A 17123-nucleotide genomic window follows, 5' to 3' on the forward strand; every position below is an offset into this window, starting at 1 on the left:
TAACTGCCTGTTTTTTTTTTTTTTAAATCAATATATGTATTTGTGTTTTTTATATATCTTAATAGTGATTTTATTTTTTCACCCACATTGTTGTGCAGTATAAATCTTGTGACAGTATGAGAGCAAGCTACAGCGTAGCTATCATGTTGCATGCTGGGAAATGAGTACATTTCAAATTTAGAGTTTTGATTGTTTTATTCATAATTATTTTTAAGGTAATTTTAGGTTATTTATTTTAAAAAAAATACGCCTCTGCATTATTCTGCATGTATTGTTTTTCCAAACTACTACAAGTCTCATCGCTGCAAGCAATAAAAACTACATTTCCCTACACGTCTCAGTTCTCGCAGCGTTTCCTGTATTTACGTTCTCTGATTCAAGAGAAACACAATGGAGAGAATGCAGCTGAAATACCGTCATACAATACAATGCATTTAATTATTATAATCTTGAGCATTTAAAGTGTCACTACAGCATGTTTCTGCGATTCCCCGAAGAATCTCACTATGGATAATCGTTGTTACTGCTGTGCATCAAAGTTCACTCTCTTCAGAAAAGAGGTTAGCGCCTATAAATACCGATTTATTTTAATTTAAATGCCTTAATTCAAAAAGTGTTTGACTTGGTTTTGTGTTTTTGCAGTTGGGTTGTAAAAACTGTGGCCATTCTTTCTGCTCTGGGTGTCTGACATTCAATGTTGTTGTGCCAAAATATGGAAACAGCCAGCAGAAAGTCTGCAAACAGTGTTATGGAAACTTAACAAGGTCTGGAGCCAAACACAGTTTACACTGATATGGTATATTCACTAACACACAACTGACAGGTCTTTTTTGTACAGTCCAGGCAACCAGAATGATGCTGGCAAATGGTCCCCACCTGAAAACTACAAAAAGTATGAATCTGTATCTAAGTATCATATGTGAAATGCCCCTGTATGCCACAGGAATAACACAAATCTGTGGCGTCCTACAGGCGTGTTGCTGCTCTCGAAGCCAAACAAGCTCAGCAGAATCAGCCGCCCAGACCCGGAGGTGGAAAGAACAACACTGTGAGTCGGGTTTCAACTCGAGGACTCAGTAAAGAGGACCAGGTCATCGCAGAACGACTGAACAAGCTGAAAGAGGAAACCAAGCCCAGTAAGATCTGTCAAAATCTGCTTAATTGTTTTGTCACAAAATGTGATCAACATTTTGTATTGCTCAGTTCTAATCTGCTAATTGCACTAGAAGGCATAAACACACTATAAACATTATGATATGATAACCGATAATCCTTTATATTTGAAAGCCGATAACCTATATATATATATATCAGAGGTGGGAGTAAGTCACACATGTGCAAGTCACAAGCAAGTCTCAAGTCTTATCCTTAGAGTCTCAAGCAAGTCCAAGTCAATTTTGTGAAAAGCAAGTCAAGTCAAGTCACTGCCTTATGTCAAGCAAGTCAAGTCAAGTCGTAGCTTGGGTCACAAGTCACTGGCAAGTCATACAAACGTTTGATGATTTCACTGAATTTATATATTAAAATAAGTTAAAACTACAGAAGTTGTGGACTATGGTTTTATTTGCAAAAAATTTTTTTAAATATGCAGTTCCACATACAGCTGAGTGGTTACTCCAATAAAAATCTAAAAAATAAAAAATAAAATTTCAAACTACATAGCCTAAAATGTAAATGTAACTGAAATTAGACCAACATTAAAGCATGAAACATTGCAGAAGACCATTAAAAGGTATTAAACAATTCACAATTCAAGTATAATGGTTCCTATGCCACCAAATGGCATTCTTCAAACTGGCATCCCCTTTATATAATGGCGCGTTTCCACCGAGCGGTACGGTACGGTACGGTACGGGTCGGTACCCTTTTATTTGCGTTTCCACTGCCAAAAGTTGAGAATGGTACCAAAAAGCCGAACCGTACCGTACCACTTTTTGGGTACCCTTCCGTTGGGGTACCTAGCACAGTGGTACGGTACTAAAAGGTGGAGCTAGACTCACTGCAGGACGTTGATTGGTTGACAGAGAATCGTCACTTGCGCGTGCTACGAGGGGAATGACAACATAAGAAGCGCCATTTTTTTATATACAGTTTAATATAATATACTGTTACTGTGTCACGAAATGTAATTTTAAGAGTTTTTCAGGCGAGAATGTAGTTGTTTAAAGCTCTAATCTGTGGTTTATTTATAAAGATGATTTGTTTTTCCCCGGTTGTGAGATCCATGCGATCAGCGGGCGCTCGGCGCTCATGTTTCCCGGCTGGATGAGCCTTTCCTCGGCTAAGTTAGTTCTTCTGACGTTCGCCGATGACTCCGACGGTAGTGGTTAAACATGAGATATAATTCGTCTTGTGCAGACCTAACGGGCGATCTTTGGTCTCGTGAATATATAATGCGTTCCCTGTCAATCGTTTTGACTGAGGGCTAAGTTTAGTTTCATATTATAGGCTATTTGTATTTAACTTTACTGTTGTAATGTTAGACTAGCGCAGCATTTGGACATTTGACTGAATTGTTTGCTTTATTTCTTATTGTATAGCTTCTTGTACCTTTTACTTAAACTTTTATATTGGCTATTATTGATAAAACTGAAATTTTACAAAAAGAAATATGGTTTCTTGTCATTTTCTTTTTACAAGATTATCACTGATGTTTATTGCAACATTTGTACAAATGCATATATTGCCTGTAATGTGTAATTTTTTTTATTATTTAAACGAAAAGAGGTAACGTTAGGGTTGTGTTTTAAATCGTTTTGTTATAAATAGAATAACGTATAACGTGCAGTGAATAATCAATATGCGTTGCGCATGAACCACATTTGTGTCCCTATAATGTTTAATTTATTTAAATGAAAACGAAAAGAGGCAGAGTAGTGTTTTATAACATATTTCGTTTTATTGTTGCTTAAATTTGTACATACAGAGTAACAGAGATAACCGGAGTAGCAGAGCGAGCTGAGTGACGCTTTTAAGAACGCGCTGTACCATGTGCATGTAGGAGTGAGTCGCACATGGCAAGTACAAACTTTGCGTACTTAATATTGAGAAAAGCCTAATGTCGGCGCTTGTCTTCTTGTGACAAACATGTCGAGGAGCAAGAACAAGATCTGCTGTATGTCATCCATTGTAGTTTACTATGTTCTTCTTCGCGCGAAAATTACGTCGATCGAAACACCACGCCTATCAAGTAAGGGTACTGTTGGCAGTGGAAACGCTAGCCAGATCATGGTTAACAGACCCGAACCGTACCGTACTGTACCGTACCGTACTGTACTGCTCAGTGGAAACGAGCCATAAGTTATTTTTAATTATGAAGTTAAAACCGCCAATAGGTGGCGCCAAATCACCGTCTTAATGTACGAGTCATAGAAGCATTCATTCAACTGATTTGTTCAAAACGGCAGATTCGTTCTGGAACTAAGCAACTAGGTCACTGAATCACAAATACGCATAACTCTTTCTGTGGCTTGTTTGGAACTATTGTCATTGGAGAAATAGAGCAAAAACAGAGAATATTTGGAGTATTATGTCTAAAATGTCACATCACAATATTCACTCTTTGTTTACTGAACTGTTTTATAAAATCATGATCACATTTGCAATCGCGCCAATATTCTGGAAATATTTTTTAATATCTTAAGTTATAATTATAAAAATAACTCATACTAGGGCAATTTTTCCACCACATTTTGAATTCTGGGTGCATATTAATTCTGCTGGCATTTTGCCCCCAACCCCCTGATAACATCTAACCCTGCTTTAAGAGAAACATAAAACACGACAAAACATTAACAGTTTTCTATGTTGTTTTTTGTCATTGGAAAGAACGACATATTTGGCTTTAAAGCATGATTTGAAAGAAATGTGGCAAATGTTATACAAAACATATGTCATCATTAATTATCATTTGAATATTTACAACATTAAGCTACATTTGAAAACATAATTGTGTATAAAGAGGCATGCTGTTTTGACCAATATTCTCTTAAAGATAGTCAAATTAACTATAACAAACAGGTTAAACAAGCCATACTTTTAGACGTGGTGAATGAAGTTCGACTGTTCGAGGTTGTGATGGTCGTCCGATATCCCTTGCCAGTTATTATGCGTACAGCAAATCTTCTTGTATGAATATGGTCAATTTCTAGTGTTTATATCCAAAAAGAAACGATGCTGGGAGATGTTTTTGTATTTAGCGTGCGCTCACCGCGATGTATGTTTTTTTTCTGGGCTTGTGCAGCGTCACGCAATCGCGCAGAATCTGATGACTGGCGTCAATGGTTCCGTTGCTTTCATTTTGTTCATCAATTGATTTTGCGATGATTTATATAAAAATGTATATCAAGTCATTCTCGAGTCATACAGTTCAAGTCAAGTCAAGTCTCGAGTCATTGGATCTCAAGTCAAAGTCAAGTCGAGTCATTTTCTTAATTTTGTCAAGCAAGTCTCAAGTCCTTAAATTTGCGACTCGAGTCTGACTCGAGTCAAGTCATGTGACTCGAGTCCCCCATCTCTTATATATATATATATATATATGTATGTATATGTGTGTGTGTGTGTATTTACACCTTCTGATTGATCTCATATATGATATATATATATATATATATATATATATATATATATATATATATATATATATATATATATATATATATATATATGAAGAGTTCAGATGCAAAAGCCTCTAAGTGCCATCTGAAATTTTCTTCTAGAATGATAATTTTTATCAAGATCGCATATTTAAGTTCAGTAATTTCACTTAAATGACAATTAATAGGTCATTTTCATTGCTATTTAAGTGAAATTACTGAACTTAAATATACGAGCTTGATAAAAATGATCATTCAGAAGAAAATTTCAGATGGCACTTAGAGGCTTTTGCATCTGAACTCTTCATATATAAACTGATATGAACATTTTGGCTGATAGCGATAACTGATAATTCTTTATATTTGAAAGCCGATAACAGATACATATATGATATATATGATATAAATGATACACACACATATACATATATATTTTTTATATGTGTCTTTAATACCTCTTGAGTTACAGACATGCACATTTTGGAAAAATAATAATTATGGCACTCAGACAGGTATATTCTATGCAATTGTTTTGATTTCTAGTTTCAGCGTTAAATGATGTTCAGATATTTCTCTTTAAAAGAAAAAAACATCATTTGTATGTAAAGTGGCCCACATTTGGTGTTCGACCTCTGAAAATATGCACAATTAACCAATTTACTCATGAAGCCGCATTGAGATCTCCATATCTCTGTGATTGATCCATCGAGGGCCTTTAAAATGAAGATACCAAAATCAATGTTTGTTAAGAACCAGAATCTAAAAGGATTTTAAGATATCTTTAATACTTCTGGGCCCGTATTCATAAAGATTCTAAGAATCCTCTCAAAAAACTCTTAATTTAGCTTAAAAACTTTTACGTAGGAGTCTTAGCTTAAAAGCGATTCGGGACCGATCTGAGAGCAACTCTGAGTAAGGAAAAGACAAAAACTTTTATCTTAGTGAGGAGGCGGGGTTGACCCCGTTGCTATGTATGACACAATCTTTTGAAGACTGTGATTGGTTGGTTGACCAAGAAGGAAAAAAAAAAGTGATTTTAAGTATAGGATCTATTCTAAGCCTTCACTTTGAAATTACATGCGTAATTTTTCCTATTTGACCGTTCTCTCAGAGTCACACACACACACACACACACATTATAGGCCTATATGTGTATATAAATCCTTTTTTTATTTTCCATGCTGTTAATTTCCTATAAGGTATTTGATTGCTTAGAATGATAAAAATTGTTCCACTCTTTCCAATTACACTGATTACTGGCATGTCTATTTAAGTGGTGGTTTGAATGTTGGTTTTAATGTATCAAACATGGAATTTTCCCAGTTGCCAAATATCGTAATGTAGTGATTACTTTCATTTCTGGCGCTATGGCATTTCTGCGCTGTGTCGGAGATATTAGCGTGTCTCTAAAAAGATCTGTCACAAACATGATCCCTGCACGATTTAATCTATAGCTTCTTATTAACTCACTGTCATCCATTGTCTGCAATACATTTCTTCTCCCTCTTCGTCTTTCTGCCATTTTCTCCTCTGCTAAAGAAACTCTTAAGCCTCTTAAAAGTCCTCGTCCGTGCTCCTAACAATTTTAACCTTAAAACCTCTTTTAAGGGTTAAGATGCTTCCTGAATTACTTTTTTCTTTACTAGGATTTTTTCTTTAATGTTAAGAGTAAACGCCCACATTTCTAAGAATTTTCTTAGAATTTTGTCACTAGGAGCTACTCTTTGCATTAAGATTCTTTATGAATACGGGCCCAGGAGTTTCAGGCATTCAAACTTGGAGTTAAAAACACAAGAAGTGCTTTTTTCTCATTTTTGAACGCTCACCGTTGGCATATAATGAGACAAAGATTGCTAAAGTCAACAGATTTCACTAACAGACCTACCAATCTCTGTGTAGAAATAAAATAACGATGCTGCCATCTTTCTAAAGTCGTTTTTACACCCCTGTAATTTGGCTCCAAATCTCAGGTGAAAATTGTCATTTTAACCCCCTCGACAAAACATTTATGTATTTCTTTCACCAGAAAAAAATGATCAAAATCAAACAGTTTAGCCGGGGACCTCTGGTTGAGTTGATGTGGAATGACCCTAATCTAAACTTTGATTCTGTGTCTCTGATATGTCTCTCTGTTCTCACGCAGAGTCCATCCCATCAGAGCAGGAGCTGGAGTCTCGCCTCGCTGCCCTGAAAGCTCCGGTTCAGCCCGTGCCTTCAGATAAAGACATGGAGGAGCGTCTGGCGGCTTTACAAGGAAGACCTGCGCCCTCGCAAGCCCCGCCGCCTGTAACTACAATATCTGCTTTCACTTCAAGAGCCCTTATTAAGCTTTTTTGAATATATTTCTTTCATGTAGTGTGTAATAGGGCTGTTAGTGAATATAAAAGATCAAAGATCAAAGATAAATTGAGTTCTTGTCTCCTAAAAGAAAGAAGTGATTCTGAACTGAAACGAGTCATCAGTAATTCAGTCTCACTTCCTGCTGAACCTGTCTAGGTTTGAAGCTAATTTGCATAATGCCACCTGATTGGCTGAACAGTGTCTCTTAGCCCCGCCCTCAAACACTGTAGTTTATCTGAGACTGGAAGAGTTTGGTTCGTGTTCATGTCGAGAAGACGCTGTTTTCTGAGATTGATACGGTAAAACCCACGCCATCGTTACTGTTCGTTTCACTGTGTGTCAAGAGCTGAGATTCAGATATGATAATGAGCGTTTGGTTTCTGACCAATCAGAGCAGAGCAGCTCTGAGAGAGGCGGAGCTTAGAGAGACTGAATCCTTGCTGGAAGTGTTTCAGACACTGAGAGAAGAGAGCTAATGCTGCAGTGGAGATTATGAGGACAATAAAGTGTTTTTGATCTTGGATGCATGTAAAACTATTGTAGGAGACTTTAAAATAGCAGAACGTGTGTTTATATGGATGTTCAATGTGTGCAGGTTCATCAGCCGCCCGACAGCAGGACTCAAACAGAACAGACTAATGATCTGATCGCCCAAATGACGGAGGAAGTTGCTATTGATGACCAGTATCCATCGTCAGAGGGTAGTTTTACGAGTCTGACTGAATGCATAATTTATTCTCAGTTATGAAGTTTAATCCCCCAATTTTGGTTTTATGGGAAATAATGCATGTTGCTTTAATAGTGCACATTGAAATTGGTTTTACGGCACTAAATAAAAGATTAAGCCCTAATTTTGGTTAAACATTGGAGAGTTTATAAAGCAATAGGCATCTCAAAGCCATGTGACAGTGATTTTACCATGCTTACGGTCATTTTCTTTTTCTCATTTGTGTAAATACAGACGAACCATTAAACGATCTTAATAAACAAGAGGGAGGGGGGGTGAATGAGAACGTGGATGATGGCGAGCTGTCAGTCAAACAGATGGAGGCGGAGCAAAGCCGCGTGATGGAGGAGGCCATGCAGGAGCTGAAGAAAGACAAGCGTAACGAGGAGCAGATGCGGGAGACGGCCATGAGACTCGCTGTTCTGCAGGGACTCGACCCAGAACAAGGTGCTTCACTGCTGGAGGCGATGCTCTTAGACCGATAGGTCACACACAAATGAAAATTAGCCCATGATTTACTCACCCTAAAGCTTGTGTATATGACTTTCTTCTTTTAGCTGAACACAATCAGAGTTAAATTAAAAAATATCCTGGCTTTTCCAAGCTTTATAATTTAAGTGAATGGGGGGTGAGATTTTGAAGCCCAAAAAAGTGCATCCATCATCATAAAAGTAATTCATATGACTCCAGTGGGTTAATAAAGGCCCTCTGAAGCGAAGACATGCGTTTGTGTAAGAAAAATATCCATATTTATGACTATAATAACTGTCTGTAACGGCCGTACACGAGTCTAGTTCCGGTTGGAAGAGTGGCCTCTGACCCGACACATGACCTCTGACCCGACACATGACGAGTGACTTCTGACCCGACGCATGACGAGTGACCTCTGACCCGACGCATGACGAGTGACCTCTGACCCGACGCATGAGCTCTGACCCGACGCATGACGAGTGACCTCTGACCCGACGAGTGACCTCTGACCCGACGCATGACGAGTGACCTCTGACCCGACGCATGACGAGTGACCTCTGACCCGACGAGTGACCTCTGACCTGACGCATGACAAGTAATCTCTGACCCGACGAATGACGAGTGGCCTCTGACCCGACGCATGACGAGTGACCTCTGACCCGACGCATGACGAGTGACCTCTGATCCGACGAGTGACCTCTGACCTGACGCATGACAAGTAATCTCTGACCCGACGCATGACGAGTGACTTCTGACCCGACGCATGACGAGTGACCTCTGACCCGACGCATGACGAGTGACCTCTGACCCGACGCATGACGAGTGACCTCTGACCCGACGCATGACGAGTGACTTCTGACCCGACGCATGACGAGTGACTTCTGACCCGACGCATGACGAGTGACTTCTGACCCGACGCATGACGAGTGACCTCTGACCCGACGCATGACGAGTGACTTCTGACCCGACGCATGACGAGTGACTTCTGACCCGACGCATGACGAGTGACCTCTGACCCGACGCATGACGAGTGACCTCTGACCCGACGCATGACGAGTGACTTCTGACCCGACGCATGACGAGTGACTTCTGACCCGACGCATGACGAGTGACCTCTGACCCGACGCATGACGAGTGACCTCTGACCCGACGCATGACCTCTGACCCGACGCATGACGAGTGACCTCTGACCCGACGAGTGACCTCTGACCCGACGCATGACAAGTAATCTCTGACCCGACGCATGACGAGTGACCTCTGACCCGACGCATGACCTCTGACCCAACGCATGATGAGTGACCTCTGACCCGACGCATGACAAGTAATCTCTGACCCGACGCATGACGAGTGACCTCTGACCCGACGCGTGACCTCTGACCCGACGCATGACGAGTGACCTCTGACCCGACGCATGACAAGTAATCTGACCCAACACATGACGAGTGACCTGACGCATGACCTCTGACCCGACGCATGACCTCTGACCCAACGCATGACGAGTGACCTCTGACCCGACGCATGACGAGTGACCTGACGCATGACCTCTGACCCGATGCATGACGAGTGACCTGACGCATGACCTCTGATCCGACGCATGACCTCTGACCCAACGCATGACGAGTGACCTGACGCATGACCTCTGACCAGACGCATGACAAGTGACCTCTGACACGACGCATGACCTCTGACCCGACGCATGACGAGTGACCTCTGACCCGACGCATGACGAGTAATCTCTGACCCGACGCATGACGAGTGACCTGACGCATGACCTCTGACCCGACGCATGACGAGTGACCTCTGACCCAACACATGACGAGTGACCTCTGACCCGACACATGACGAGTGACCTCTGACCCGACGCATGACGAGTGACCTGACGCATGACCTCTGACCCGATGCATGACGAGTGACCTGACGCATGACCTCTGACCCAGCGCATGACGAGTGACCTGACGCATGACCTCTGACCCGACGCATGACCTCTGACCCAACGCATGACGAGTGACCTGACGCATGACCTCTGACCAGACGCATGACAAGTGACCTCTGACACGACGCATGACCTCTGACCCGACGCATGACGAGTGACCTCTGACCCGACGCATGACGAGTAATCTCTGACCCGACGCATGACGAGTGACCTGACGCATGACCTCTGACCCGACGCATGACGAGTGACCTCTGACCCAACGCATGACGAGTGACCTCTGACCCGACACATGACGAGTGACCTCTGACCCGACACATGACAAGTGACCTCTGACCCGACGCATGACGAGTGACCTGACGCATGACCTCTGACCCGATGCATGACGAGTGACCTGACGCATGACCTCTGACCCGACGCATGACCTCTGACCCAACGCATGACGAGTGACCTGACGCATGACCTCTGACCAGACGCATGACAAGTGACCTCTGACACGATGCATGACGAGTGACCTGACGCATGACCTCTGACCCGATGCATGACGAGTGACCTGACGCATGACCTCTGATCCGACGCATGACCTCTGACCCAACGCATGACGAGTGACCTGACGCATGACCTCTGACCAGACGCATGACAAGTGACCTCTGACACGACGCATGACCTCTGACCCGACGCATGACGAGTGACCTCTGACCCGACGCATGACGAGTAATCTCTGACCCGACGCATGACGAGTGACCTGACGCATGACCTCTGACCAGACGCATGACAAGTGACCTCTGACACGACGCATGACCTCTGACCCGACGCATGACGAGTGACCTCTGACCCGACGCATGACGAGTAATCTCTGACCCGACGCATGACGAGTGACCTGACGCATGACCTCTGACCCGACGCATGACGAGTGACCTCTGACCCAATGCATGACGAGTGACCTCTGACCCGACACATGACGAGTGACCTCTGACCCGACACATGACAAGTGACCTCTGACCCGACGCATGACGAGTGACCTGACGCATGACCTCTGACCCGATGCATGACGAGTGACCTGACGCATGACCTCTGACCCGACGCATGACCTCTGACCCAGCGCATGACGAGTGACCTGACGCATGACCTCTGACCCGACGCATGACCTCTGACCCAACGCATGACGAGTGACCTGACGCATGACCTCTGACCAGACGCATGACAAGTGACCTCTGACACGATGCATGACCTCTGACCCGACGCATGACGAGTGACCTCTGACCTGACGCATGACCTGTGACCCGACGCATGACGCATGACGTGTGATGTAGGAGTAGCGTGAGCTTAGGTAGAGCAGATGCCTCTCGCTGTTCAAACTAACTCTATTTGTAGGTATTTGCTCTCTTAAAGTCGGCAAGAAACGGAAGTTGCGCTCGTCTTTTCTTCCCTGTTGTGCCGGAAATCCGAGAGAAACAAGAACAGATGTGGGCGGTGCTTGATTTTGTCTGTGGGGAATTGATTGGATGGTTGTGGTCTGCTATTGGCTGATCTCATGTGAGTGACAGCTTGCCCCGCCCTCGTCATCAGAGAGGAGAAGAGATGCTGCAAGAGGAAGTTATTCTGATTCAAGATTACAATGAAGTTTATAAATAATGATGTGCACCGATAAATCATTTATAATAAACACTGCAATTTTCCGTAACAAAAAAAAACATCATTTGGATTAAAGATTACAACAACAACAACAACAAAAAAATTATTAAAGTAAATCATGCAACAACAAAAAATGCATGGATGAATCATTCACAATATGACCTGTAACTTGCATTATGTGATTGATTAATTAGTGCATTCTGAATTTCATATTCTCATCACACGTTCTCCGCCTTTGACTTTCCTTTTCTGATGAAGGCTCGTTACAGGTTAAACCACTTTTCACAATCCAATCAAATCTTAATAAGAGATATCAAACCTTTAGTTCCACTGAATATTCTCAGTTGAATGCATTGCGAATGATGCTTTAAATAGATGCATAATACAACTTTTTTGTGTGTGTGTGTGTGTGTGTGTGTGTGTGTGTTCAGTCAGACTGTCAGATTTCCAGCAGCCTGACAGTGATGAAGAGACAGAAGAAGAGGCCATCGCCAGAGTGATGAAGAAGGTCTGTCGTCTTTATAAAACTCCTGCAACGAACCGTTTGAAACGTGTGCACAGTGAAACATTAGTTTTAAGCCATTGCTGAAATAAAAACTATGACTCGTTTAGACACGCTGAACTGAAGTTATGTTTCTCGTGATCCTAACATCCTTCTGATCTTGAACAGTAGTTTGTTGACAAATAAATATGAATTGCTATAAACTATTTCAGAGCGAGAAGAGCTGGAATATAAGAGTTTTTATTCGTTTCACTGCATCATTCCCATGTTATTCTAACTAGGATCTGAAGTTCAGATTATTACCTTTTTAAACTGTATTAATCTTTAAGTAATTAATTACATCTTAATAAAAGGGTAGTTTTTTATGTCCTTGTTGGAAAATTTGTATCTTTATGATCCTAGTTGCTTTAAAAAAACTGAATAAAATAATTTTTTCTATAATTTTATAATTATAATATTTATCATTTTGATATTCTGTGGGAAAAGATACTGAATAATTTGATGTGTCTGAACTTTTGTCTGGTAGTGCAACTGAAGTGTTGCGTAAACTAAGACTATTTAAAGCATTTCTGTTAATTGAAATAAAGCTGAAATAAAATAAAACTAATATTAGTCGATGAACTTAAACTAAATGAAAATTAAAAATGTAATTTTTTTTACTAAAAATAACTAAAACTGAAATAAAATTAAATGTAACCTAAATAGCAATTTAGTATTTAAATATTTATTATTTAAATAATAATAATACTAATAAAATGACACAAGCACATAATGAAATGAATTTTTTTTTAACTAAATTTAACACGAAAATGAAAAATATCAAATTAAATGGCATTTGAAAATATTGATAAAATTAAAATAACACTGTAGATCAGCCGACTGTGGCACTTCCCATAATAACCAGCAGAGGCCGCTCAATCCTCGAGATCGATCTGAAGAGTGTGTGTGTGTGTGTTTTTTGTGTGTCACATGTTCAGTTATCAGAGGAGGCGACTCTAGATGAGGCCAGCGGATACAACATCCCACCAGAGCTCAGCGGCCCAATGAACCGAGAGAAGGACCCGTCCAGCAGGAGACCGGTACGTCACACACACACATCACACACACACGTCACACACACAACACACACGTCACACACAACATCCCACCAGAGCTCAGTGGCCCAATGAACCGAGAGAAGGACCCGTCCAGCAGGAGACCGGTACGTCACACACACACGTCACACACACACACACAACACACACAACACACACGTCACACACAACATCCCACCAGAGCTCAGTGGCCCAATGAACCGAGAGAAGGACCCGTCCAGCAGGAGACCGGTACGTCACACACACACATCACACACACACACAACACACACACAACACACACGTCACACACACACACGTCACACACAACATCCCACCAGAGCTCAGCGGCCCAATGAACCGAGAGAAGGACCCGTCCAGCAGGAGACCGGTACGTCACACACACACATCACACACACACACAACACACACACAACACACACGTCACACACACACACGTCACACACAACATCCCACCAGAGCTCAGCGGCCCAATGAACCGAGAGAAGGACCCGTCCAGCAGGAGACCGGTACGTCACACACACACATCACACACACACACAACACACACGTCACACACACACACGTCACACACAACATCCCACCAGAGCTCAGCGGCCCAATGAACCGAGAGAAGGACCCGTCCAGCAGGAGACCGGTACGTCACACACACACACACACGTCACACACAACATCCCACCAGAGCTCAGCGGCCCAATGAACCGAGAGAAGGACCCGTCCAGCAGGAGACCGGTACGTCACACACACACATCACACACACACACAACACACACACAACACACACACAACACACACGTCACACACGTCACACACAACATCCCACCAGAGCTCAGCGGCCCAATGAACCGAGAGAAGGACCCGTCCAGCAGGAGACCGGTACGTCACACACACACATCACACACACACACAACACACACACAACACACACACAACACACACGTCACACACACACACGTCACACACACACACGTCACACACAACATCCCACCAGAGCTCAGCGGCCCAATGAACCGAGAGAAGGACCCGTCCAGCAGGAGACCGGTACGTCACATACACACATACAACACACACACGTCACACACACAACACACACGTCACACACACACACGTCACACACAACATCCCACCAGAGCTCAGCGGCCCAATGAACCGAGAGAAGGACCCGTCCAGCAGGAAACTGGTATGTCACACACACACACACGTCACACACACGTCACACACACGTCACACACACACACACACACACGTCACACACAACATCCCACCAGAGCTCAGCGGCCCAATGAACCGAGAGAAGGACCCGTCCAGTAGGAGACCAGTACATCACACACACACAACACACACATCACACACACAACACACACATCACACACAACACACACGTCAAGGATACAACATCCCACCAGAGCTCAGCGGCTCAGTCTGCTGTGATTGGTTGACTGCTCACAGAGGGCGGGGCAAGGAGACACTGTTCAGCCAATCAGGTGGCATTATGCAAATTAGCTTCAAACCTACGCAGGTTCAGCAGGAAGTGAGACTGGAGTTACTGACGACTCGTTTCAGTTCAGAATCACTTCTTTCTTTCAGGAGACAAAAGCTCCATTTATCTTTGACCTTTGACCTTTTACATTCACTAACAGCCCTATTATACACTACATGAAAGGTCATATCCGAATAGAGGCACTGTATTTTGAGGGATTTCATCGATAATTTTTTTTTACTTTTTATGACAATTATTTTTGACATAATTATGATTTACCAAAGCATGAACTTTTATGATTTATGACATACTAGTCATAATTATCGGATAGAAAGTCAAAATACTGAATCGAAATGATGACCTAAAAATTCATAATTATTATTAAAGTCAAACAGTCATAATTATGACTTAGAATCTTATCATTTTGACTTTTATGACATAATTATGATTTACCAAAGCATCTTTTTTTTTTAGCCTTTATGATATACCAGTCATAATTATTGGGATATAAAGTCATTATACAATTCTGAAGTCATAATTATGAGATAAAAAGGCATAATTATGAAATAAAAGTCACAAACAAAGTTCAGCAGGAAGTGACGACTCGCTTCAGTTCAGAATCGCTTCTTTCTTTTAGGAGACAATAACTCTATTTATTTTTGACCTTTGACCTTTTACATTCACAAACAGCCCTATTACACACAACATGAAAGGTCATATCCGAAAAGCATAATAGAGGCACTGTAGTTTGAGGGATTTCATCTGTGCAAAATTTGTCAATGCAGTATTTACAGAGCAAATGCATTTATGATCCAGTGAATGGAGGCAGAAATAAAGAAAATCTGTGTGTGTGTGTGTGTGTGTCACAGGTCTCAGGCCAGCGTCTGCCAGCTTCTGCCTCTCAGATCCAGCGCTGTAATGATGAAGACAGTGATGAAGATGAAGATGAAGAGCTGCCCTGGTGCTGCATCTGTAACCGGGACGCCAGCATCCGCTGCCACACGTGTGACCGAGATCTGTTCTGCGCTCGCTGCTTCAGGCATGCTCACAACACACACCTTTATTATACACACAGCTTGTGTTTAATACTTCACCTTCTTTACTCACGCAAGTATGGAAGCCCATCTCTGCCACAGAAGACAAAAGTGCATGCTGTGGTAAAATGTAAATCTAAATTATGCTCTAAATTATGCTCAGTCATAATTATAATTTAAAGTCGAACTTGTGAGATAAAAAGTCGTACTTATGACATAAAAAGTCGAATTGTGGAATACTAAGTCATAAAAACAAGATAAATTTACCTAATTATGGGTTGGAAAAAAAAGTTGAAAAAAAAGTTATAGTTATGACATACTAAGTCAGAATTATGAGATAAAAAGTCATACTTAATAAAAAGTAGAAATTGTGGAATACTAAGTCATAATAACAAGATAAATTGACATAATTATGGGATAAAAAGTCAACATTATGACCTGGAAAAAGTTATAGTTATGTCATACTAAGTCATAATTATGAGATAAAAAGCCAGTATTATGAAATCAAGTCAAAATTCTGGAAAAGGCGTAATTATGAGATACAAATAAATCATGGCCTAAAAAGTCATAATTATAACATATTTTAAGTCAAAAAGTCATAATTAATAAGTTATAAATATGACTTGGTCATAATTATAAACTTAGAATCTTTTTATGACAATTATTTTTGACATAATTATGATTTACCAAAGCATGATTTTTTTCTTTTATGAACTATGACATACAAGTCATGATTATTGGATAGAAAGTCAAAATTCTAACATACAAAGTCATAATTATGAGATTTAAAAAAATAAAAAGCATAATTATGAAATAAAAATTTGAAAAGAATTTTAACATTGAATTGAAATCGAATTATAACACAAGTCAAAAAGTCTCATCTTATAATTATGATTTACCAAAGCATGATTTTTTTCCCTTTATGATATACCAGTCATAATTATTGGGATAAAAAGTCAAAATTCCGACATCCAAAGTCATAATGAGATAAAAAGGCATAATTATGAAATAAAATTGAACGTTATGACCTAAAAGTCAGTTATGACTTTTTGTTATAATTATGGCTTAATATCTCAACATTTAGACTTTTTAAAAACATAAACATTTTTGACATAATTATTATTTACTAAAGCATGATTAAGCATAATTATGAGACAAAAAGTCCTAATTATGACATACTAAGTAATTATGAGATAAAAAGGCATAATTATGAGATAAAAACAACTCATACATATGACATTATTATTATTTACTAAAGCATGATTAAGCATAATTATGACACAAAAAGTCCTAATTATGACATACTAAGTAATTA

The 17123-nt window shown here is 41.0% G+C and overlaps 1 protein-coding gene across 1 annotated transcript in view; it reads left to right on the forward strand.

Moving 5' to 3' along the window:
- The first annotated feature begins 339 nt into the window (after positions 1–339).
- zfyve19 (zinc finger, FYVE domain containing 19) overlaps positions 340–17123 on the forward strand; it is an 18738-nt gene continuing 1954 nt past the window's right edge. Inside the window, exons 1-10 of the mRNA XM_084096836.1 lie at positions 340–560; positions 643–764; positions 839–892; positions 973–1136; positions 6739–6881; positions 7531–7636; positions 7897–8109; positions 12130–12206; positions 13178–13279; positions 15644–15813. Coding sequence (XP_083952962.1) covers positions 507–560; positions 643–764; positions 839–892; positions 973–1136; positions 6739–6881; positions 7531–7636; positions 7897–8109; positions 12130–12206; positions 13178–13279; positions 15644–15813 — 1205 coding nt within the window. The 5' untranslated portion in view covers positions 340–506. The remainder of the gene's footprint in view (positions 561–642; positions 765–838; positions 893–972; positions 1137–6738; positions 6882–7530; positions 7637–7896; positions 8110–12129; positions 12207–13177; positions 13280–15643; positions 15814–17123) is intronic.

This window comes from Abramis brama, assembly GCF_963993115.1.
Source record: "Abramis brama genome assembly, chromosome: 21".
Lineage (NCBI taxonomy): Eukaryota > Metazoa > Chordata > Actinopteri > Cypriniformes > Leuciscidae > Abramis > Abramis brama.